At 44.6% G+C, this 19,947-nt stretch overlaps 1 protein-coding gene across 3 annotated transcripts in view; it reads right to left on the bottom strand.

The window, feature by feature from the left end:
- LOC138528635 (transient receptor potential cation channel subfamily M member 2-like) overlaps positions 1 to 19,947 on the bottom strand; it is a 613,775-nt gene that overhangs the window by 174,896 nt on the left and 418,932 nt on the right. For all 3 annotated transcript variants that reach the window (XR_011284191.1, XM_069640449.1, XM_069640451.1), the window contains exons 14-15: positions 12,532 to 12,644; positions 1,013 to 1,250 (exon numbers count right to left, since the gene is read on the bottom strand). Coding sequence is in view for 2 of the 3 variants with exons in the window: in XM_069640449.1 (XP_069496550.1) it covers positions 1,013 to 1,250; positions 12,532 to 12,644 (351 nt within the window). In the remaining variant the exon portion in view is untranslated. The remainder of the gene's footprint in view (positions 1 to 1,012; positions 1,251 to 12,531; positions 12,645 to 19,947) is intronic.

Genomic DNA, 19,947 nt, shown 5'->3' with positions numbered 1-19,947 from the left:
CAAGGAACATTTAAATAGGGGGTCTCTGCCACCGGAACCATACCAGATGGCCTTGGGAGGAGAGAGTGGATGCCGCTCTTGTAGGTACTGAGTTGGTAAATAAGCCACTGGAATGCCACGTGAGAAAATGAAAGTGGAGGTAAGGTTGTAAAATAATGCATGATGGGATGGATGGATACAAGGAGAGCCCCACAATAAGGGCAACACTCTATGAGGGAAATGACCGATGAGCGGGCTGTATGCAGAGGTTGTCAGGTACCTTAAGCACAGGCATTCAGGTTCTCCTGGAGTGCAATGTCCCAAGGAGCAGAAGACACACACTCTTCCACTTACTCCTTAGGGCATGACCAGCCAAAGACAGCCAGGGAAGCTGGGAGGAACACCTGGGAGCAAGGCCCTGGACTGAGCTGCCTGGAAGGGCCTGAGGCCCTCTAGGAGCTTTATGGAATGGTGTGGGAGGGTCGGTCCCTCTTAGACAGCTTGCACTGGGCAATGTGGCCCGTTACTTGAACTGAGTGCTACTAACATGTATTATTTAGTTATTTGGGTGGGTGTGGAGTGCTACATGTCACCTTCCCGCTGTTTCAAAGCCCCAGACAGGTTTTTATAAAGTGACATGACATTGCAAACACTACATAACAAAAGAGGGCATCATACCGCATGATATAACACAATATAGCATGCTAGAATACCAATACCGCCATTATGATAAAAAAAATGTAAAGGGGTGGGGATACAAATGCACACAGACAAACCAAAAGAAAAGCAAAACTCCCTTAAAAACCAAAAATGGATTCTGGTAACCAAATAAGACGAGGATATAACAAGAGTGTGTGCGTGGGGAGGGACTCCCCCATCGAGCCTGAAAGATGGTGTACATTAAAAAAACAAATTATTATATAAACATCTCCTGCAAGGAGGCATGGGCAACCTTTCCTAACAGGTGGCAGCACATGCATATGAAAGGTTGCTTAAGCGTGTTTGGTGCCTCATGCTTTCTGCACGTCCTCACCTGCCTTAATTCCTCACAAAAGATGGTGAACGTCCAAGCATAGAGCGTGTACTCTCGCCACGAGGGCGCCGTCTGGAAGTCGATCATCAGCACGTAGGCGAAGAGCCACAGGAAGCCGACGTACGCGATGACGTTCCAGTAGAAGACCACCACGGGGGCCGCGTAGAAAGCCGCCAGGCGCTGGCAGCAGCTCCTGGGCCGAGGGACCCCCTTCATGTGCGCATGAATCGGTTCAGTCCTAGTGCAGGAAGAGATTATAATGTATTCTTAATTTCTCCTTTCTGGGAAGCCACACCATTTACCTTCATTTCATGTGTAAAGTGCAACATGTGTCTGGGTGAGAAGCAGGTGCTGAGATTAGGGCAAAACTATATCAGTTCTGACCTATTGCAAAGGGGTGCTTTAGGGAAATGACCTTGATGAAAGGGTGGGTGATTACCCAGATGCCTTCGGTGGAGGAGAGGCGTGGGCTTCCATGATCAAGGCACCAAGTAACATAAGACGCATCCACCAGGACGATGCCACTGGACGCGCAGTACCGCTAAGTCTTTGGCCTCATCATGAGTCAGGTGGTGCTGTACATTGTGGTGAGAATTCCATTACTGCCACTTTTTTGGGTGGGTGATAAAGGAAGTATTACCAAGTTCCAACTTTGGAGGTGAAGTCGAGAGGTAGCTATCGCTTACACATAAAGGATTGAACAACACTGCGCCCCCATACATTTCGGCTAGACTGACCAGAAAATCCTCTACTCACCACACCAGAGCCTCTAACAACTCCCTACTTGAAACGCCCAGATTTAGACTAACCAAAGCAGGTGGAGCAAGCTTCCCTGTTAGAGCTGCCTATGCCTGGAATGCACTCCCAATCACATTGAGAGCTAACCTACCCTACTCTAGATTCAGATGTAAGGTGAAAAGTTGGCTCTGGATTAACGACAACTAACCTACTGAACCGGGTCCTATCATTGCGCAGAACCACCGTGATTCTTCTGACACCAGACCAATGTATATTTGCATTTCTGTATTGTATATATTTTAATAACTCACATAATATATCCTCTGTATGTATCATCTATATGTATGCAACCTAAGCCTAAGTATTCTTGCAACGGCTGTGCCCGGCTACCCCTGGGTTTGGAGCGCATTATCAAATAATAAACTAAACTAAACTAAACTCCACCACTTCACCTCTCGGTATCATCAAAGTTGCCGCCTCCTAATTACCAGCTAGAGGAAATCCAACAAAATGCCCGCCCAGTCCAATGAACTCCAATTTATACGGAGGCTGTCTCTAAAGTGATGGTCCTACATCGCCATGCCTTGTCTGAAAAATGGCACATTGACACCCAACCAGGGTGTCACCAGATCTTATTCTGTAGATACGAAAGAGTAGGGTTTTGGAAGGATGTGGTAGAAAAGAGTAGGGTTGGGAGAGACAGTGATAGGAAATTGGGAGTATACAATAAGGTGAACACGTTTGGAGGGGAAAGACAAATGGAAAGCAGGGGATGGGCTAGGATTGTGGTAGTCGGGATGTGCATGTCATAACTGAGGATAGTGTCATGTGTATGTGCACAGTCTGCCCCCCATGCGGTACAAAAGCTACATATAAGATACCATGACATCTAGAATTCCCCTCATATAAGTAATTTAGCCTAAAGTAAAACATTGGGCCTCATTACAAGTATGCCGGTCCGGAAAGAGCGGTGCCTGTAGCACCGTACCAGCACTGTTTTGCGCACCTGCACATTCAGAGTTGCTAATGCGGAAACATCGTTACTGCAAAGTGACACCCACAGCGCCACCGCAACCGGCAACACCGTGACTGTAAACTACGGAATGAGTCGCCGGACGTGCCTGAATTACCAGCACAGCGTTAGTACAGGCACATTCAGAGTACCGCCTACACAGAGACATGGCGGTGCCACTGGTTCCACATATACGGGATGCGTGTGACTGACGAGGCATAATAATACTACCTTATTTCCGGCAGAGAGCATTGGTGGAACCGGTGGGCCCGCTATCATGATAACACTGGATTTTTTCCGCCAGACTCGGAATGAGGCCCAATGTCTGTTAGTAGAATGTACTGCTTTGAAACAGGAAGCGCTCAAGGTGCTATAGTATTTGCCTTACATTTGCAAAGCAGCCTCTAGTGAGGTGTGTGCGTTTAAGTTACTTACACATACATGTTTGATTGCTATTGCTTATTCAGATATACAGGCATGCATACCTAGAAACGTCTGACCGAGGCAAGGCAAGGCCTTCACATTTCACCTGGCACAGCACGATGCCGTCCATACCAAGCGGTAATAGCTTGATGACCTGACTAGGCTGCAAGTGTAGACTTCAGAGCGCCAAGCATCAGGTTGATCTGATCTAGTGAAGATGTCATTTAGTGCATCTTGTCCTTGATACATTGCACAAAGTGACCAGACTAATTGGGCACCTGGCTGGCGCACAGCTGATAGGACACGCGACTCTAAAGCATTGTTTTTGAAACGTTGTGCTGATCGGGGGGGGGGGCGGCGTAGTTGCTGTAGGAGTGTGTAACATTGGGGGTTCTGGAGGCAGCACACACGTAGCAGAGATGACGCTGGAGGCAGGTATGTATAAAAGGAAAGTGTCCTTTCAGGGCATGTTGGGAAAGGGAGGCAGGAGCTAGGTAATACACACCCTCTCTAGTCGGATCTCCCACCCTGAGTCCCAGCTGCCAAACCTGGAACCTTGATGTCCCGGGAGGTTCCAGGCTACCTCACCACATTCTGTGACCTGCATGGGTGCACACAATAACAAGCCAGATACTACAGAGGGCTACATATATCATAGAACATGAAGCAAGGTTCAATGCCAGGTACGGCCCATCAGGTGACATGTAAGATAAGTATTTGGGATTTTCCATCAGGCCCCATACAAACCTGCTAAAATGTTAGTTTTTTCTATGTGTTTAATATGCTGGTTTGTCTTGCAATGATGCTAAACTGCCAGTCTTTCTCTGGTACAGATGAGAATTAATGCACTAGAGAAGGTGGTTTTATTCTCGCATTTAATTACATGTGGTCTCCCTGATGCATGCGTGTATTTTGAGAAGTGGAGTTGAACATGTTTGTTTGGATTTTTCTTTTTTCTTTTAGCTTTTAGCTTTTCTTAATAATTGTGAGATCCCCACGTGGTAATGAACTGAGCAGTTTTTATGGTTGGTTTTTGAAAAGATGGTTTTTGCAGACCCTGCTCATAATTATGTTTTGGGATAGAAGTATGAAGTATAACCTGTCACAAGGTTGTGTAGATTTTCTTTGATTTGTTAGTGAATTATTAGAGAGCAAACTGAGATATTTTGTAAAATAAAATGTATTCTTTTATACAATAGTAGTCCTTCTTGATTCAATATGTAAATGTTACGTTGAAGTACTATGCCCTTCTGTTTTCTTCACTATCCCTTTCTAAAATGTGCACAGGTGCAGTGAGTACATGAGCACAGTGAGTACATGAAGTAACACTTTACTCAATGATGTGTAAGGATTGCACGTGCAATAATGTGCGATGCTTATGCATGAGAGTTGGAGGAGATCACATGCTTTGAGTTCCAATGAGGTGAACAAACAAAACTACAGCCACTCACGCATCTACCTTTGTAGCAGAGCACATCATGGTGTTGTAATCGGACGAGAAACACGTTTTCTTAGCTTTGATCCAGCGACCACTTACTACCAAGAAAAGAGTGCCTGGCCCTTACTAAAACCGAGCTGGTGGTGGGGGGCTTGCTTCCTTCCCATTAGGGTCAGCATTTTTAGTCTGGCCCGGTGTTTCCACTGAATCCTATCGGGTTTCTACGTGATTCATTTTGACGGTTGACAGGTCTGGTCGATTAATATTGATCGCCCTATTGTTAGCTTTTTTTTCTGTTATGAGGTGACCCCACACAGCCCGTATGACATTTTCCAAAGGATAAAATTCATTAAACAGTTCAAAAGCTATCAAGAAAACAAAACACATGTTTTCGGCCTTCTCACATTAACTTCGCCCTACAGAAAAAAGGTGCTTCCTGTGAGCACCCAAGGGCAAGAAATGCTGGACAGATTTGCACCAAATAAGAAACAACTTGCAGACTAAGTGCTGTAGATGTGCTTTTCTTTGGTATGAGGTTGTTGTTTTACAAATTGATGCAAAAGGAGGTGCCCCAGGGCCCAAAACACTGTTATATATCTTAAATGGTGCATTGCAGTGCTGAGACTTTTCAGAAATGAAAATCTACCATTTGATTTCCTTGATCCGAGCAATTTCCACAGTAATCTCAAAGGAAACCAAAAAAGAAAGTGCTCAAAATAGTATTTGGAGGAGGGAACGCAGAGGATTTATTTCTGGCTAAAATGGATTTATCTATGTATAAATATCTCTTTGGTCGATTCAACCAAAATGGGGCAGCCAAACCTACCTCCGTCCCACTTTCAAAATCAGAACTTTTGAGTAACTTCCCACATAATGGGCATGCACGTGTGCAGCTCCCAGGGATCTGTAGCTTGGTTTAAAGCTGAGCGGACTGTGCTGGTAGTATCTAGGCCCGCCCAAGCCCGGTACTGTAGTTGGTGAGGGGCTGTTTTGGAGGAAAGCATGTACTGTCCTATGTATCTTAGCACCTGAAGAGCTGTGCAATTGTGAATGAGTGACTGAGTTAGTGGGATCATATATAAAGCGCACACTGCAAAATGTAATCACCTCTTGGCACTGATCACCACTGCAAAGAGGGAAGCACAGCTATCATTCAACGAGGGGTTTTACTCTGAAAAAGGAACTGTGGCAATAAGGTATATGTCCTCTTTCTGGACCTAATTTAGAAAGCTAAATTTGAATTCCTCTTTGGAGTTACACACCCCTGCTTCTCATGCTCAGTCGCCTAATGAATTAGAATACTGTAGTTTCGGCAAGGGCAATATTATTCCAGTGAATGGCTTCCATCCTTATGAGCCATGTGCAAATGGTGCATTCTGGTGCGTTACGCACTTTCTGCATGCTTCACACTGGAGCATGCAGGCGTCATGTGCACAGATTAGAGTGTGAAGTGCATTGCAAAATGTTTGTGTCACACACCTTGCAAGATATGACTGTGTGTGTGTGTCCACATCACGTGCATTTCCTCTGATCTGGAACCTTCCACAGAATATTACAACTCACTGCATAGAGAAACGAGGCAGAAGGCTGAGTTCCTTCATGAGACCACAGAACTCCAAGTTGACTTGCAATATTATTTTTATGTATGGTAGCGGGTATTTTATTCTATAGAAAACATTGTTGCACTGTCATCCTCTTTAACACTTGGCGTCTCATTAGGAGATTGGTGTTTTTTCTGCAGGAAATACTGCCAATATAGAATTCCCACCACTCCTTTTGGTGGTAAGCCGCCATACTACGAGTAATGGAGCCGCAGTATGATTCCGATTATGGAGTCTCGTAGGAGTTTTGGAGGAATTACCATGGGCGGTAGTTACACCAGTGAGAACTCCTCCGTTTATTGGAGGTAATGTTGAGGGCAACCTTCAGCCAAGTGCTGGAGGTTTGTCCTCCACATAGCTTCTAAACTGGGGATATGGCAGTGTGGTAAAAGTGGTGTGTTAGGGGAGTTTTCCTAAAGTCCTACTGGCAGTAAGACTTTAGTAAGCTATCCCAGTGGTTTGTAGATCCACAACTCTTAGGATCAGTCTGTACTAGCTCAGGACCTTGGTAGTGTGGCAGAGCAGTCAGGATTATCTTAAGAGGAAGATGTGAGCTGTAGGTAAGTAGTCTGAATCTTAATTAGGCAGGCACAGCAAAGAAGCACTTACACGTACAAAAGATATATATTTATTATGTTTATACCAGAATCACTTTAAATACTTCAGACGGTAACAGTAGAACACTTAGGAATACTAGATAATACACTTCAAAGGACACTTTCACTTTTGTGTTTGTTCGCCTATACATATCTAGCAACGTTAGAAAGGGAAAAGACAATGGGCCTCATTACACGGATGGCGGTAAGGATTTACCGGTACTGGTAAATCCTTACCGCCTTACTACGAGGTCCCTTTGCGGGTTGGGGGATTTAACGCCTGCTTTTTGCAGGCGTTAAAATCCAACCCGCAAAGGGACCTCAGAGCTAATTACGGCACCGCAAAATTGCGGTGCCGTAATTAGCGCCTTCCCCATTCCCATAGAGCCCTATGGGGCAGAAATGGGAATGGGGAAGGGCAATGGTGGAAGGGGGATTTACCGCCCCTCCAACCTTGGAATGGGGCGGTAAATCCCCTTTCCACCAAGGCGGTGCCGGTATTTTACCGGCATGAGCCATGGCGCTAATAGCGCCATGGCTCACCGCCTACCGTGTAATGAGGCCCAATGTCATCGTATTATCGGTTATTGCACACTCATGCGGTTTTCAAAAGGTTTATACAGTAATGCATTTACTCTGCAAACACATATAGAAAGTCACTTAAAGGGAGGAAAATAAGTGGTTAGTGTGACATGAGCTTAGTTCAAGGTCCTGAAGACGGTTCCTTTGCCTGGCAAGGCTTTTGCAGTCCAAAAACAAAACCCTAGCTAGAGGCAGTTCAGAGAGGGTTTAAAGTCTTGATAAATAGCAAATTATGAAGAGTTCCTGCTGCTTTCTTCCAGTGTCTAAAGTTATTGAAGCAGCAAGTTAGCAACTAACAGAGGAGACCTAAAAACGGACTTGAGAAGAGGACACAAGTAGCGGCTTGGGTCAGAGGAAAGGGGGGGTTGCCCTGGACACTCTATGTGCACTCCAACGCTCTGGAGTGACTTCTTGGAATCAGGTAAGCAATACCTTTTTCCCCACAGTAGGGTTGGTTTGAAGAAAGTATTCATGTTGGCTTCTCCGCAATGTGGCAGTTCTGGGGTCGACCTCCTGATTCCTTGGTCTGGTGATGAAAGGCAGGACAATGGACAGTGTCTCTCAGCAGCAGTCTCGAGGGAGGACCTGTAACACGCCTTTCAGCAACTTCTTGGTTCACTCACGGTTTTGGCGCCTTTTCAGCAGCACCAACAAAGGACACAGATCCCCCTGTCGATCTTTACTTCCTGCTGTCCCACACTCTGGTGAGGGGGTCTAGGTGAGATGGACCGGATCTCTGGAGTGTCCTTACAGGTTTAGCAAAGATTTAGAGGGATTCGTTTTTTTCCACGTTGATGCACTCAAAATGAGCAGTAGGTCTTCTGGTATTGTGGTTCTGCAGTTGTGGAAGCTCCTGGGACCTCGGAAGATGGCTTGTTTCAAAGTTTGTCTTGGGACTGGTTGTTCCCACCAGCCAAAGGGAAGGAGACATCCTCTTGGGAGCTCCTCTGTTGCATAGAAAATGGGGTCAGGACAGCAGTGGTCACTTCACGGTCGTGCAAAGGGTCTGCAGGCATCTCTGGTCGTCTTCTTCTTCTTCAGTTACTTATGTTTGCTGTGGTTGACTTGCTTTACACTCCAAAAGCCTCACCTTTTATACAGTTCCAGCACACACTCCTCTGCAATCTCTCTCAGCATTTTACAGAAAGGGCAGTGTGGCTGTCCAATCAGGACAGCCATGCACCTTGTCAGAGCTGGACCTATTTAGGCACTCTGGCAGACAAAGGACAGGGGGGTGGAAGACTCCACCCCACTTCCCGCCTGCCCAGACACTCTGGAGCCTAGGCTGGGACACCCAAGGGTTCCCGCCAAAGGAAAAACACACACAGGCCTACCCCTCCGAGGACAGTAGAAGAAGAGCTGAAAAAGAACAGCCACACTAGAAATGGCGAATAAAGAAGGGAGACACTGAATTGGAACTTGGGCGCCCCTATGTGCACTACTGAGGCTATGGACATAGCTTGCAGTATAAAAAATACACAATAGTAGGTGAAACATGTCCACTGCCACCGGCCATAACTAGGTGATTGTCTATGTGACTAAAAAGTCACAGGAGCAGAGAGACAGGGGATACTAAGTATCCCTTTGGCTCTCCACTGAAGGTGATGTGTGCCAATCTCTCAGACTATAGAGTTTTGGGAGAGACACTAAGGATATCCTTAAGAACTGTAGTTACATGACGATATAGAAAAAGAATCTTAAGGGCCCTAAGGGACGCATAAGGAGCTTTGTGCTGTAGTAGTAAAACACAGATGCCTTTAAGAGCTATGGAGCAGACAGACTCCATAGTACAGGTAGATTACAAAGAATAGAGTTCCAAAAGACATAGCCCATGAGAAGGAATGAGTGCAAAAAGGCTCCACTCATTCAGGATTAAGCGAAAAAGGTCCAGCAGTCCACGAAACACTGCTGGGGGTCTCACTAGGAGACGGGATGAAGCATAAAAATGACAAATCTCCCTAACATGGTGGTATTTGCATTACTGACACTTTTCTCCCGCACTTCCATGCACTTGCTTACTTTAATGCAAGACTGATTCCATTTAATTGACACATAATCTGTTTAGCTGAAAAACACACCAATATGTATCTTCTAATGTTTGGAGGGAGGTTTTGAGCAGTCTAAAACAATGTAATTAAAGTACATTTTGTGGTTTGAAATAAGTGATACAGGAGGATTCCTGCTCTTCTGTGTTAAACTCCCTCAGTGCACAAAAAACATACTACCACCAAATATTCCTTACCAATTATTGGTTAGAAAGTGTCACAGAAATATATTTGAGAAGAATCGAATCAGAAATGCAAGTCACGCCTTTAATTAAGTGTTTTCGGGTTACCCTCTCTGCTGGCTCAATGTGACATCTCAATACCACATCGAGCTTATCCTATTAAAGGTGAGTAGCAATGTAATTGCAAGATGATAATATAGCATTGTAGCCCACTGCCAAGTGGGTGAAATGTACTAATAGCATTATAACCATGGACATCATTTACAGGTAGCCAGGGGTTGCAACTGTGACCCCCGAGGTCGTCCTTGCTACCTCCCTTGCTACCCCTAAAATAAAACGAAAAAAAAAAGTTTATTTTTTTTTTTTACATTGAGGCTCATGGACTGTGGCCAGGAGCATGTCCCTCTTTCTTTCTAGAGTGGCCGGTTTTCTGATTGGTATAGCCAGTAAGATAGCTCAGTGGGTTGAATGCTCGCAGCTACAATGTGTGTGTGATCTGCAGGTTGCAGGTTCGACTTCCAGCAAGGTCAACTCAGACCTTCATCCGGCTGAGGTTGATAAATGAGTACCAACACAGGTTGGGTGATATTGTATGTGTATGTGTTCCATATGAAGCACTTAAGCATAAGTGCTTAACACATCATTATCGTTTGGCCTTGGACGTCTGCTTGCATTCACAGTGGTTTGGTAATATGGGCCTATACGCACTCATACTAACGATACATTTGGTGATCAATTCTTGTATGAAATGTATATCACTTTACGGTGATATTGTAAAAATATTTTTCGTAGTGTACTCAGAAACAATACTATGTGATGCCACTTCTTTTTTTGTCATGGGTTGAAAGGTTGTGTTCCATCGCTTCCCGTGTGGGGGTGGGGTCATCACTTCCTGCGATGTCATCACTGGTCTAGGGTGGTGTGATGTCACTTCCACTACCCCTGGCATTTTGGTGAAATGACGTCCCTGATTATAGCCGTTTCACTTCAGGCTATACCAGCCATTAGCACCCTGGAAGGGGGCGCTGGCCAATCAGGATGCTCGTAACGCGGGCTGTATTGTCAGGTACAAGCCTGCGTTCTGAGCAACCTGGGTGCTGCTAGCCAACACCCTCATCCCTTCCCCACTCCTCCTTCCCCTCCCCTTGCAGCCTCACCTCTTAGCACCCATGTAGTCCCTACACGAATGCTAAGAGTGTTTATTAAAAAAAAAAAGAAAAGAAAACGTACCTTGTGTTGCATTGCCGCACAGCACCGTAGTCTCCTAAGTCAATTTCCTTGTTGATGACGTCACGGGGATCAACATAGAAAATGGACCTCAGGAACTACGGAGCATCGCTGTGCCACACCACAAGGTAAGGTTTCTTTTTTTAAAAAAACACCCTTATCGACCGCAAGGGGACCTACTCGGGTGCTAATTGTGACATACACCTCGGCCGCGGGCCGACCCTGTCGGTAAGGGCACCGCTGCCCTTGTTAAGGGACTGTCGCTGCGCTCAGGCTCTTAACTTGGGCGGTGGGTCATCCCCGACAGTGTCAGCCCTCTACCTTGGTGTATATCGCCCCATTATTGCCCTCCCTATACGTTTTAAGCACGAGCCGTAAGAAAGGCTCGCGGACGATGGGGAGAGCGTTCAGGGCCTGTTTAGCCTGAGGCGATAGGGCTACAATGCTATTAGTACATTTCACCCAACGACGGTAACATTTTCTGTTTCAAACAAAGGCTGACAAAGGAGAAATAATTAACTATTGGCAGAGGCTTACGCCAGATGTTGTGCCCCTCTGCCAGTGCATTTTCTGCAATGGAACTGACACCATCCCGGTGTTCTACTAGGAAACTATGTAAAGATTTGTATATGGGGACTGTAGGCTACCATGTATAATAAAAAGGTAAGACTTTGGAATCAGACTCGGGATTTGAACACATTTACGCACATCCTCTAATAAACTTGGTTTGAAACCTATACAAAAGCAACCGATCAACCACTCAGGAGATTTAACACTAAAGAATATCTGGGCTTTATTAATAATTGCTGGCAATGCTCGAGCGTGTGGGCAACTGGGCACTCTCTCTTACATGCAGTGGCACTGCCCCAAAATCCAAAGATACTGGGCAGAGGTGTTGAGCTGGATAAAGGAGGTTAAAGGAATTCAGCCGACATTAAGTCCCCTACAAATGCTACTGGGTATCCCCCCAAAAGAGGCAGAGGAGTAGCAATTCCTGAGAATGTGCAAGGCAATTCTTCGTGCTGGTAGACTGACCGTATTACAGAATTGGAAGATCATAGGTTACCAAACAAAACGGAAGGGCTGAACACACATTGGGATCGATCTATCTATCTATCTATCTAGGTTCTTGCATTGCACTACTAACCCAAAGACCTCAGGGTATCATGATCGATAAATTAACAGCCATAGTTCATGATCACATGGGATCGTTCCAGGAGGAATGGGGACCATTCATAACTAAATGGGGAGTTACTAGACCCAGAGAGGGCGAGCCAGGTTAAGGTGTATGCCTCGCGCCGGGACTAGATGTCTCCCATCCAGGGTATTCCGACTCACGGATCCGGGTTTGGGTAGGGTGGGACTGGGGGAGGGTAATGATTCCCCCAGTTTGGAGGGGTGCAGAGTCATAATTGATTACATTTGAAAAAGTAGCTTTATGTCCTACATGTTCCATACTTACTGGGTGACTGCGCACCTACTGAAGTGCTAGCGTCATGCCATAGACCAGGAAAGTTCATAACCAACGCTTTGGGGTGGTGAGGGGCTGGGGAGTGTTTTTTATTTGTTGTGAAATGTACATGGAAAAACTGTGGAAGTTGAGCACTTGTATGGAAATGGAAAATATTCAATAAAAAAACTATTGCGGAAGAAGCCGGCTGAGCTGTGGGCTTACCTGAAGGTGACCAACCCAGTGAAAATCAATGGGAAAAACAGCATACACAGGAGGACTTGGATCAAGCCATTATCCACAGCCAGGTTACCCCACCAGACCTTGGTGAGCAACATCTGAACATGGAGAGAGAGAGACAGAGATGTAGAGAGAGACAAGTGTACATATTACATATGTTTGTTTTTTTACTCCATGATAACTCGTAGTCACTTGCCAGCCAATTTCCTGGTAATAAGGGGCTGGGAGGATAGCTCTGGGGCAATTTGTTTATCATGGAAGCAAGATAACACAGAGCAACACAGGTTTGAATCCTGGTTCCATGCTTAGAGACTGGTCTCCGGTATTAAGAGCATTATACAAGATTAATTAATAGTAGTAGTAGTAGTATAAACCTTTATTCGACTTGGAGACCTTTATTAGACTTGTTTGTTTGTTTATTTATTTATATGACATACCAACTGGGCGCCATTTCAAAAATAGGTTACAGGTATACTTTCAACTTGGTTACAGTGCATGCAAATATTAAACAGATACAGTGAACTATACAAAATATACAATGGAAATACAGGATATACAGTGAATTAAAGAAGTAAAGGTGCAAAGATATATACATAAGTGACAGGTATCGTGGAGAAGAGGCAGTGGTCAGGGAGGGGTTACTAGGCCGAGTTGAGGGACGGAACCTCTTATCAGTCTCGGGTTAGAACTATCCAGTTGAGTCATTAGTAACCAGCCATTTTATAGTGTTACCCCTGAACATGAAGAAGGGTTGGTTGGCTCTCAATGAATGAGGTAGGGCTTCCATGGTTGTGCTGTCATAACAGGGAAGCAGCTTCCTCCTGCTTTTTTTCGTTTAAATCTAAGCATGGCCAGACAGTATGAATTGACTGTTCTTGACTTAGAGTCTTTAGGTAGAACACAATACACACAAATTACAATACAATATAAAATCGTATTCCAACATTTCCAGCACAGATAGAATAAGCAAATCTTAAAATTCAATATACAGAATCTGTGCCCAAGGGTACCTTCTGGGGCATGTCTAGTTATACATTAAGACAGATTAAGACACACCCTAGTTGCACATAGGTTAACACTTAATCACAATCAGTCATTGTCCACATTTCATATCATATGTTGCCAGATACAAAATGCCAGTTTCCAGAGTGCCACATTAATATTCTTGTCAGAACAGCAGAAATTGCGCATTTGATCAGATAACAACTTAAGATTTGGCCAGGTGAAGCCTCCTTAGCCAGGCCTCATGGATGTATTTGGAGACAAAATAAAAACAGTCCCAATTACATATTGATTTACAAAAGGCCATGGCCTCGTTGAATGGGCGAATCCCATGCAGAGTAAACAACGGCATAATCCTCAGACGTTTTAAGCCATCGCATAGGAACATAAAGCACGTCACTGATTCTTCCTTAGCCCTGCAAACAGGACATTTACTGTCATACATGTCAGCTCATTGCTGTGTACATTTCTCGACTTTCAGGCAGCCCAGACGGAACTCTATAAAGAGAGCCCGCACCTATGGAGAGCTAGGATATCAAGGTGACCCTCGCATCCATGTTCACCCTTGTTTGCCAAGTATTCAGGGCCCACAGATAGAAACTGGCACACGTTTTGTAGATTACCACAATTTCAGTGGTAAACAGCCAATTGTATCCTTGTCTTGGTCTCCCTTGTGATTGCCTGCGGGTCGTCCCAGTATTGTTTCAGGCCTAAAGCAATCAAGTGCTTTTTAACATGGGTCCGCAATGAGATACGATGACCACCGACGATGACCACTGTCTAATGTCATTACATGACTCAGAGCGTTGCGGTACATGGTGAGCTGTGGGGAAGCCCAAATCCGCAGCTAGTAAAAAACGGGTCTAAACTCTGCCTCTCTATCAATTAGGAACATTTTGCATTAGGAACGCTCAAGCGCATTGGGGCACTTTGTGGGAATTTATTTTCAGCAGTACATTGGGGTTTCATGTTAATGCCTCCCCAGATTTCAAATCCATATAGAGCAAATGCTGTAGCCTGTGCCGTACAAACTTCAAATACTAGTCTAGGAGGGCCCCCACCTGCAGAGTAAAAAACGTCTTGATGGAGCCAGGATATTGCTCCAGGCTAGAGACCACACTGAGCAATTGTGGACCCCAACTAGTGTGCTTGTGAAGTGGATCCCAAAGGTAACCATACCAAACTAGTGTTACCTAAGAAGCGGATCCCAAGGTAAACATACCAAGCTAGTGTTACCTGAGAAAAGCAAGTGTTACCTGAGAATCAGATCCCGCGGTATCTATACCAAGCTAGTGTTACCTGAGAAGTGGATCCTATGGTAATCATACAAAGCTAGTGTTACCTGAGAAGTGGATCCTAAGGTAATTATACCAAGCTAGTGTTACCTGAGAAGTGGATCCTAAGGTAATTATACCAAGCTAGTGTTACCTGAGAAGCAGGTCCCGAGGTAACTATACCAAGCTAGTGTTAACTGAGAAGTGGATCCTATGGTAATCATACAAAGCTAGTGTTACCTGAGAAGTGGATCCTAAGGTAATTATACCAAGCTAGTGTTACCTAAGAAGCGGATCCCAAGGTAAACATACCAAGCTAGTGTTACCTGAGAAAAGCAAGTGTTACCTGAGAATCAGATCCCGCGGTAACTATACCAAGCTAGTGTTAACTGAGAAGTGGATCCTATGGTAATCATACAAAGCTAGTGTTACCTGAGAAGTGGATCCTAAGGTAACTATACCAAGCTAGTGTTAACTGAGAAGTGGATCCTATGGTAATCATACCAAGCTAGTGTTACATGAGAAGCAGGTCCCGAGGTAACTGATGTATGCGACTACACAGTGAAAGTTATAATTTGTTCTTTATTGTTCGCATACAATAACTTCATGAATGTAGCCGGCGCCACGCACAGTAGCCTCCAGCCTCACTCGACATCCCTTCTCCAACCGTCCCTGCTCACGTCACCACTCTCCGCATTCTCTCACACACTGTAACGCTCACCTGATTCCCGCAGAGGCGCCGGTCTTGACTGTGTGAATGCCGTATCTTCAAAGGTGATGTGTAACACACGGTTGGCTCTTTGGGCTGGACCTCTGTGCACTGTATGTCTGACTCGAAGAGTAAGATGTCTGCAGATAGAAAATATGGGATTAATGAACTGGGGTTATTGGGTGCCTCTCTCCTCTTCCCTTTCTCTTCTCCTGTAGAACCCCAAAGGTTAACGCCCTCACCTTAGGTAAGTGAACGCCGAGCTCTCCATCTGCCTCGGGGCAGGGTGCCGTAACCAGTTTCTTCACTGGATAAGGGTGCAGGCCTCTTGACCTCAGAGGACTGCTGTCCGTCGTTAACTGCACAAACGTTAAGTTCTGGGCACTTCAAATGTCTTAAAAGTCTTTTCTAATGATATCTCTTGTTTTGCAGGGTTCTGGCGATGGCGGATGGCGGGCTGATGAGAGTTGAGGATCGAACCCGCGTGAGGAATAGAAGCGCCTGGAAGCACGTAAGTAAGCGCTTGTAGCCTGCTTCACGATGCGCACTAACTGTCCCTTTTATCGTGCAGGTACAAGTTCGGAGCTTTAGAGAAGCTGAAGGGTGCTGGAATACCCACTGGATTCGGCGTGGGAAGGAGTAATGGCACGTGAGTAATAAAGTTGCCCAATGTCTTTAAACGCACCTTCTTTTGTCTTTCAGATGCGGGATGCAGCGCCGAAGGCCTCCGGAGCGTGCGAAGAACTGGTAAGCTTTTGTCTTTCAGATGCCGGAATGCAGTGCGAAGACCTCCGGAGCATGCGAAGAGTAGGTAAGCCTTTGTCTTTCAGATGCCGGAATGCAGCACGAGGCGTTGGTGACAGCCGATGGACCAGGTAAGAGATGCGCTGCCACTGAAGACCGTAGTGCTAACCTGTTCTTTCTTTGTCTTTACAGGTGCTGCTGAAGACTGGATTCCAGGATGGTAAGCCTTTGTTCCCTTAGGCCCAGGATCAGAAGCAGAAGACACGATGAGCGTTCTGCTTCAGAGAATGCAGAATAACGCAAAGCAAGATTCATCCATCGGGTGTGGTTTAAATAGCCTCCTGTAGTGCTTAGGTGTCTCCTTCCACAGCCACGCCTAGGTAAGAAAAGAGTTCCTGCTTTCCAGAAGAGTTCCAGTGTTCTGAACCTAGGGAGTGGCTCCTGCCCCACCCAACAGGAAAAGTAGTCCCAAACAGAAGAGGATCAGGGGTTCAACTGGCAGGTAAGTAAGCAGCATGGTCTGCTGCAGGTAAGTCCACCCAAGCATTATGAGCCCGGCGCTTCCAGCGCTGGGACTGGCCATCTTTATGAGCCTGGTGCCACTGGCGCCAGGACAGGGTCCAAAAGGTCCCAATTGGGACTGGCTGGCACTCGGAACCGGGGTTATGGGTCTGCTTCCAAGGGAGTCGGGCAAGTCCTGATCTTTTGGAAGCAGAGATCATGACACACACACTGGCTGGAAACCGCGAGCTAAGGGAGCCGCGAGCTTTTACGAGATAAAGCCATTATTAGAATACTACATCACCCCCCCTAAACATTTTAAAGAAATAAAAAAACTTACGATAAACCCAACCTAAAATAACAACTAGAAGGTTACTACAAATGTGGAAAACCTAATGAATAATATTACTATATGAATGAATGCGTAATTGTAACGCTGTATGGGAACCAACAGAATGACATGGCTAAATGCAATTATAGAATATGTTACATGTCATAATCCCTAGACCAAAACGGCAATCTCCTCTCTCTTGAATTACGAACACTCCTTCTTCCAATCACCTCCTCCCCTTGTTGTCGCTGAACCACATCTTCACCAGCATGTCTTCCCAAACCACCATCCACAATATCATTTCTATTTAGAATATATTCATCACCAAATAAATCACTCCCTCGTCTCTCCACTTTGACTTGCATGTGTCCCCTCTTATCACCTTTCCACATCCATTTACTAACTCTATCCATATTCCATACAGATCCTCCTGCAACTCTAACCGCTCTCCTGAACACTTGTATCACCTTCACAGGCCTGCTGTATTTAGAGTCTCCCTTCTTAACATTCCTTCCAAACTTGATTCGTACAAAGTCTCCCGGTAGTATCCTCAACTTAAACTTTTCAACAGGTACACTATGTAAATTATGTGTTTCTTGCTGTTTGCCATGACTTTGTGACCCTGTACTCACACCCTTTCTCCGATTAACCCATTCCGGATTAAGTAACGTATTGGGAGCTCTCCCCCTCATTAATTCAAAAGGTGAAACCTCCATTCCTCTTTTAACTGACATCCTAGTAGTCCATATCCTCTCCTTAAGAACCTCATCAACCGGTATATTGTTACTCAACGCCAATTCCACTGCTTCTACAATTACACGGTTGTATCTCTCCACCAACCCATTGGTTTGTGGGTGGTATAATGACGAAAACCTCCATTCAATTCCCGTCTTCTTGGCAAATTCTTTCATTTCACTACTTCTGAACTGAACTCCATTATCACTTATTATTATTTTAGGAAATCCTTCCCTTCTGCATATCTGCATTAAGAACTTTATTATCTAATTTGTATCAATTTTCTTCACTGCTTTGACTTCTACCCAACCTGAGTAATAATCCACAAACACAATCAGGAACTTTTTCTCTCCAAACAACTTTAAATATGGTCCGATGATGTCAATTCCAAGCATCTCCCATGGTGCATCACCTTTGTCAATGTTAATTGGTCTGGACTTGACAATCCTACAACTCTTATCACTGTTCTGACATGGCCAACAATTTCTGATAAACCTCTCAATCATAATATCCATGCCTGGCCACCAGTATTTCAACCGCACATTATTCTTAGTGCCTGTGATGCCAGGATGGCCTTGGTGCGCCTTCTCAATAAGCTCATTCCAGAACTTGTGTGGAGGAATTAACTTATCTCCTCTCACTAAAAATTCATCTTCCATGGACAATTCATCCTTAATCTCCCAATATCTCCTACAACCTTCGCTGATAACTTTTTTTTCAGGCCAACCAAACTCTGTGTACCTTCTTATCTCTTGCAACTCATCATCTTTAGCCAATTCTTCCATCCACATCTCTTTGGACGTGACCTCAAAAATAACTGCTACTATTTCCTCATCTGGATCTGCACTTGCTTCATCACTCTTCAATGGCAATCTAGATAAATAATCGGCAATGATATTCCTCTTCCCCGGCACATATCTCACAGAAACATTGTAATCCTGTAATTTTAAACTGAGTCTAGCTAATCTCGGTGAGGCTTTACACATCCCTCTCATGGTGAGAACTTCTATCAAAGGTTTATGGTCAGTTTGAATTATAAATTTGTTTCCCCATAAATATTTTCTGAAATAGTTCACTGCCCATGAACATGCCAACAATTCCTTTTCGATTACAGAATATCTGCCTTCTGTTTCTGAGATGGCCCTTGAAGCATGACTGATGGTTTTCTCATTGGCATCCTCATCTATCCGTGTTAACACTGCTCTTAAACCGTTCCCACTAGCATCCACTGTAATCTTGGTCAGCCTCCCATAAACAAATCCTCCCAATTCTACAGAATTGCAAATTCCTCCTTTTATACTTCTAACTGCCTCACTACATTCATCACTCCAAGCAAACTTTGCATCCTTTTTTAACAATTTTCTCAACGGTTCCGTTGTACTTGCAAAATTATTTACAAATCTGTTGTAATAGTCACACAACCCCAAAAACAACCTTAATTCGTCCTTGTTTTTAGGTTCTGGTGACTCCTTGATAGCTTCTAATGCATCTCTTTTGGGTTTATAACCCTTATCATTCACTGCATGCCCTAAATATTCTACCTCCTCTACTCCATATTTACATTTGCTAATCTCAATTTTCAAACCAACTTCTTCCAACCACTTCAACACTTCCTTCAATCTCCCATCATGCTCGACAGATCCCTTGCCAAATACTATTATATCATCTTGATATACAAGCACTCCACTCAGACCTTTCAACACACGCGTCGTAATTCTTTGAAATACTGCTGCTGCAGACGCTAGTCCAAATGGCATACGTTCTTATTGATACAACCCATCATGAGGTGTAACAAATGCTGTAATGTCTCAACAATCTTCTGTTAATGATATCTGATGATATGCGCTCGATAGGACCAAAGTAGAAAATACATCAGCATTATCAATACGATTCAACATATCAGAAATGATGGGAAGTGGAAAAACATCTGTTATAATGTTCTTTTTGACGTCTCTCAAATCCACACAAATCCTAGGTTTGCCATTTTTCTTCAATGCAACTACAATAGGGTTCACCCACTCAGATGACTCAATTTTCTCTATAACTCCTTCAATTTCTAATAAAATTAATTCCTGCTCCACCTTTTCAGCTTGCTCTTTTTCCTT

This window comes from Ambystoma mexicanum, chromosome 7q (assembly GCF_040938575.1).
Source record: "Ambystoma mexicanum isolate Mex_15411 chromosome 7q, UKY_AmexF1_1, whole genome shotgun sequence".
Lineage (NCBI taxonomy): Eukaryota > Metazoa > Chordata > Amphibia > Caudata > Ambystomatidae > Ambystoma > Ambystoma mexicanum.
Note: the sequence above shows the minus strand (reverse complement) of the source record. Positions and strands in the feature narration are given on the sequence as shown.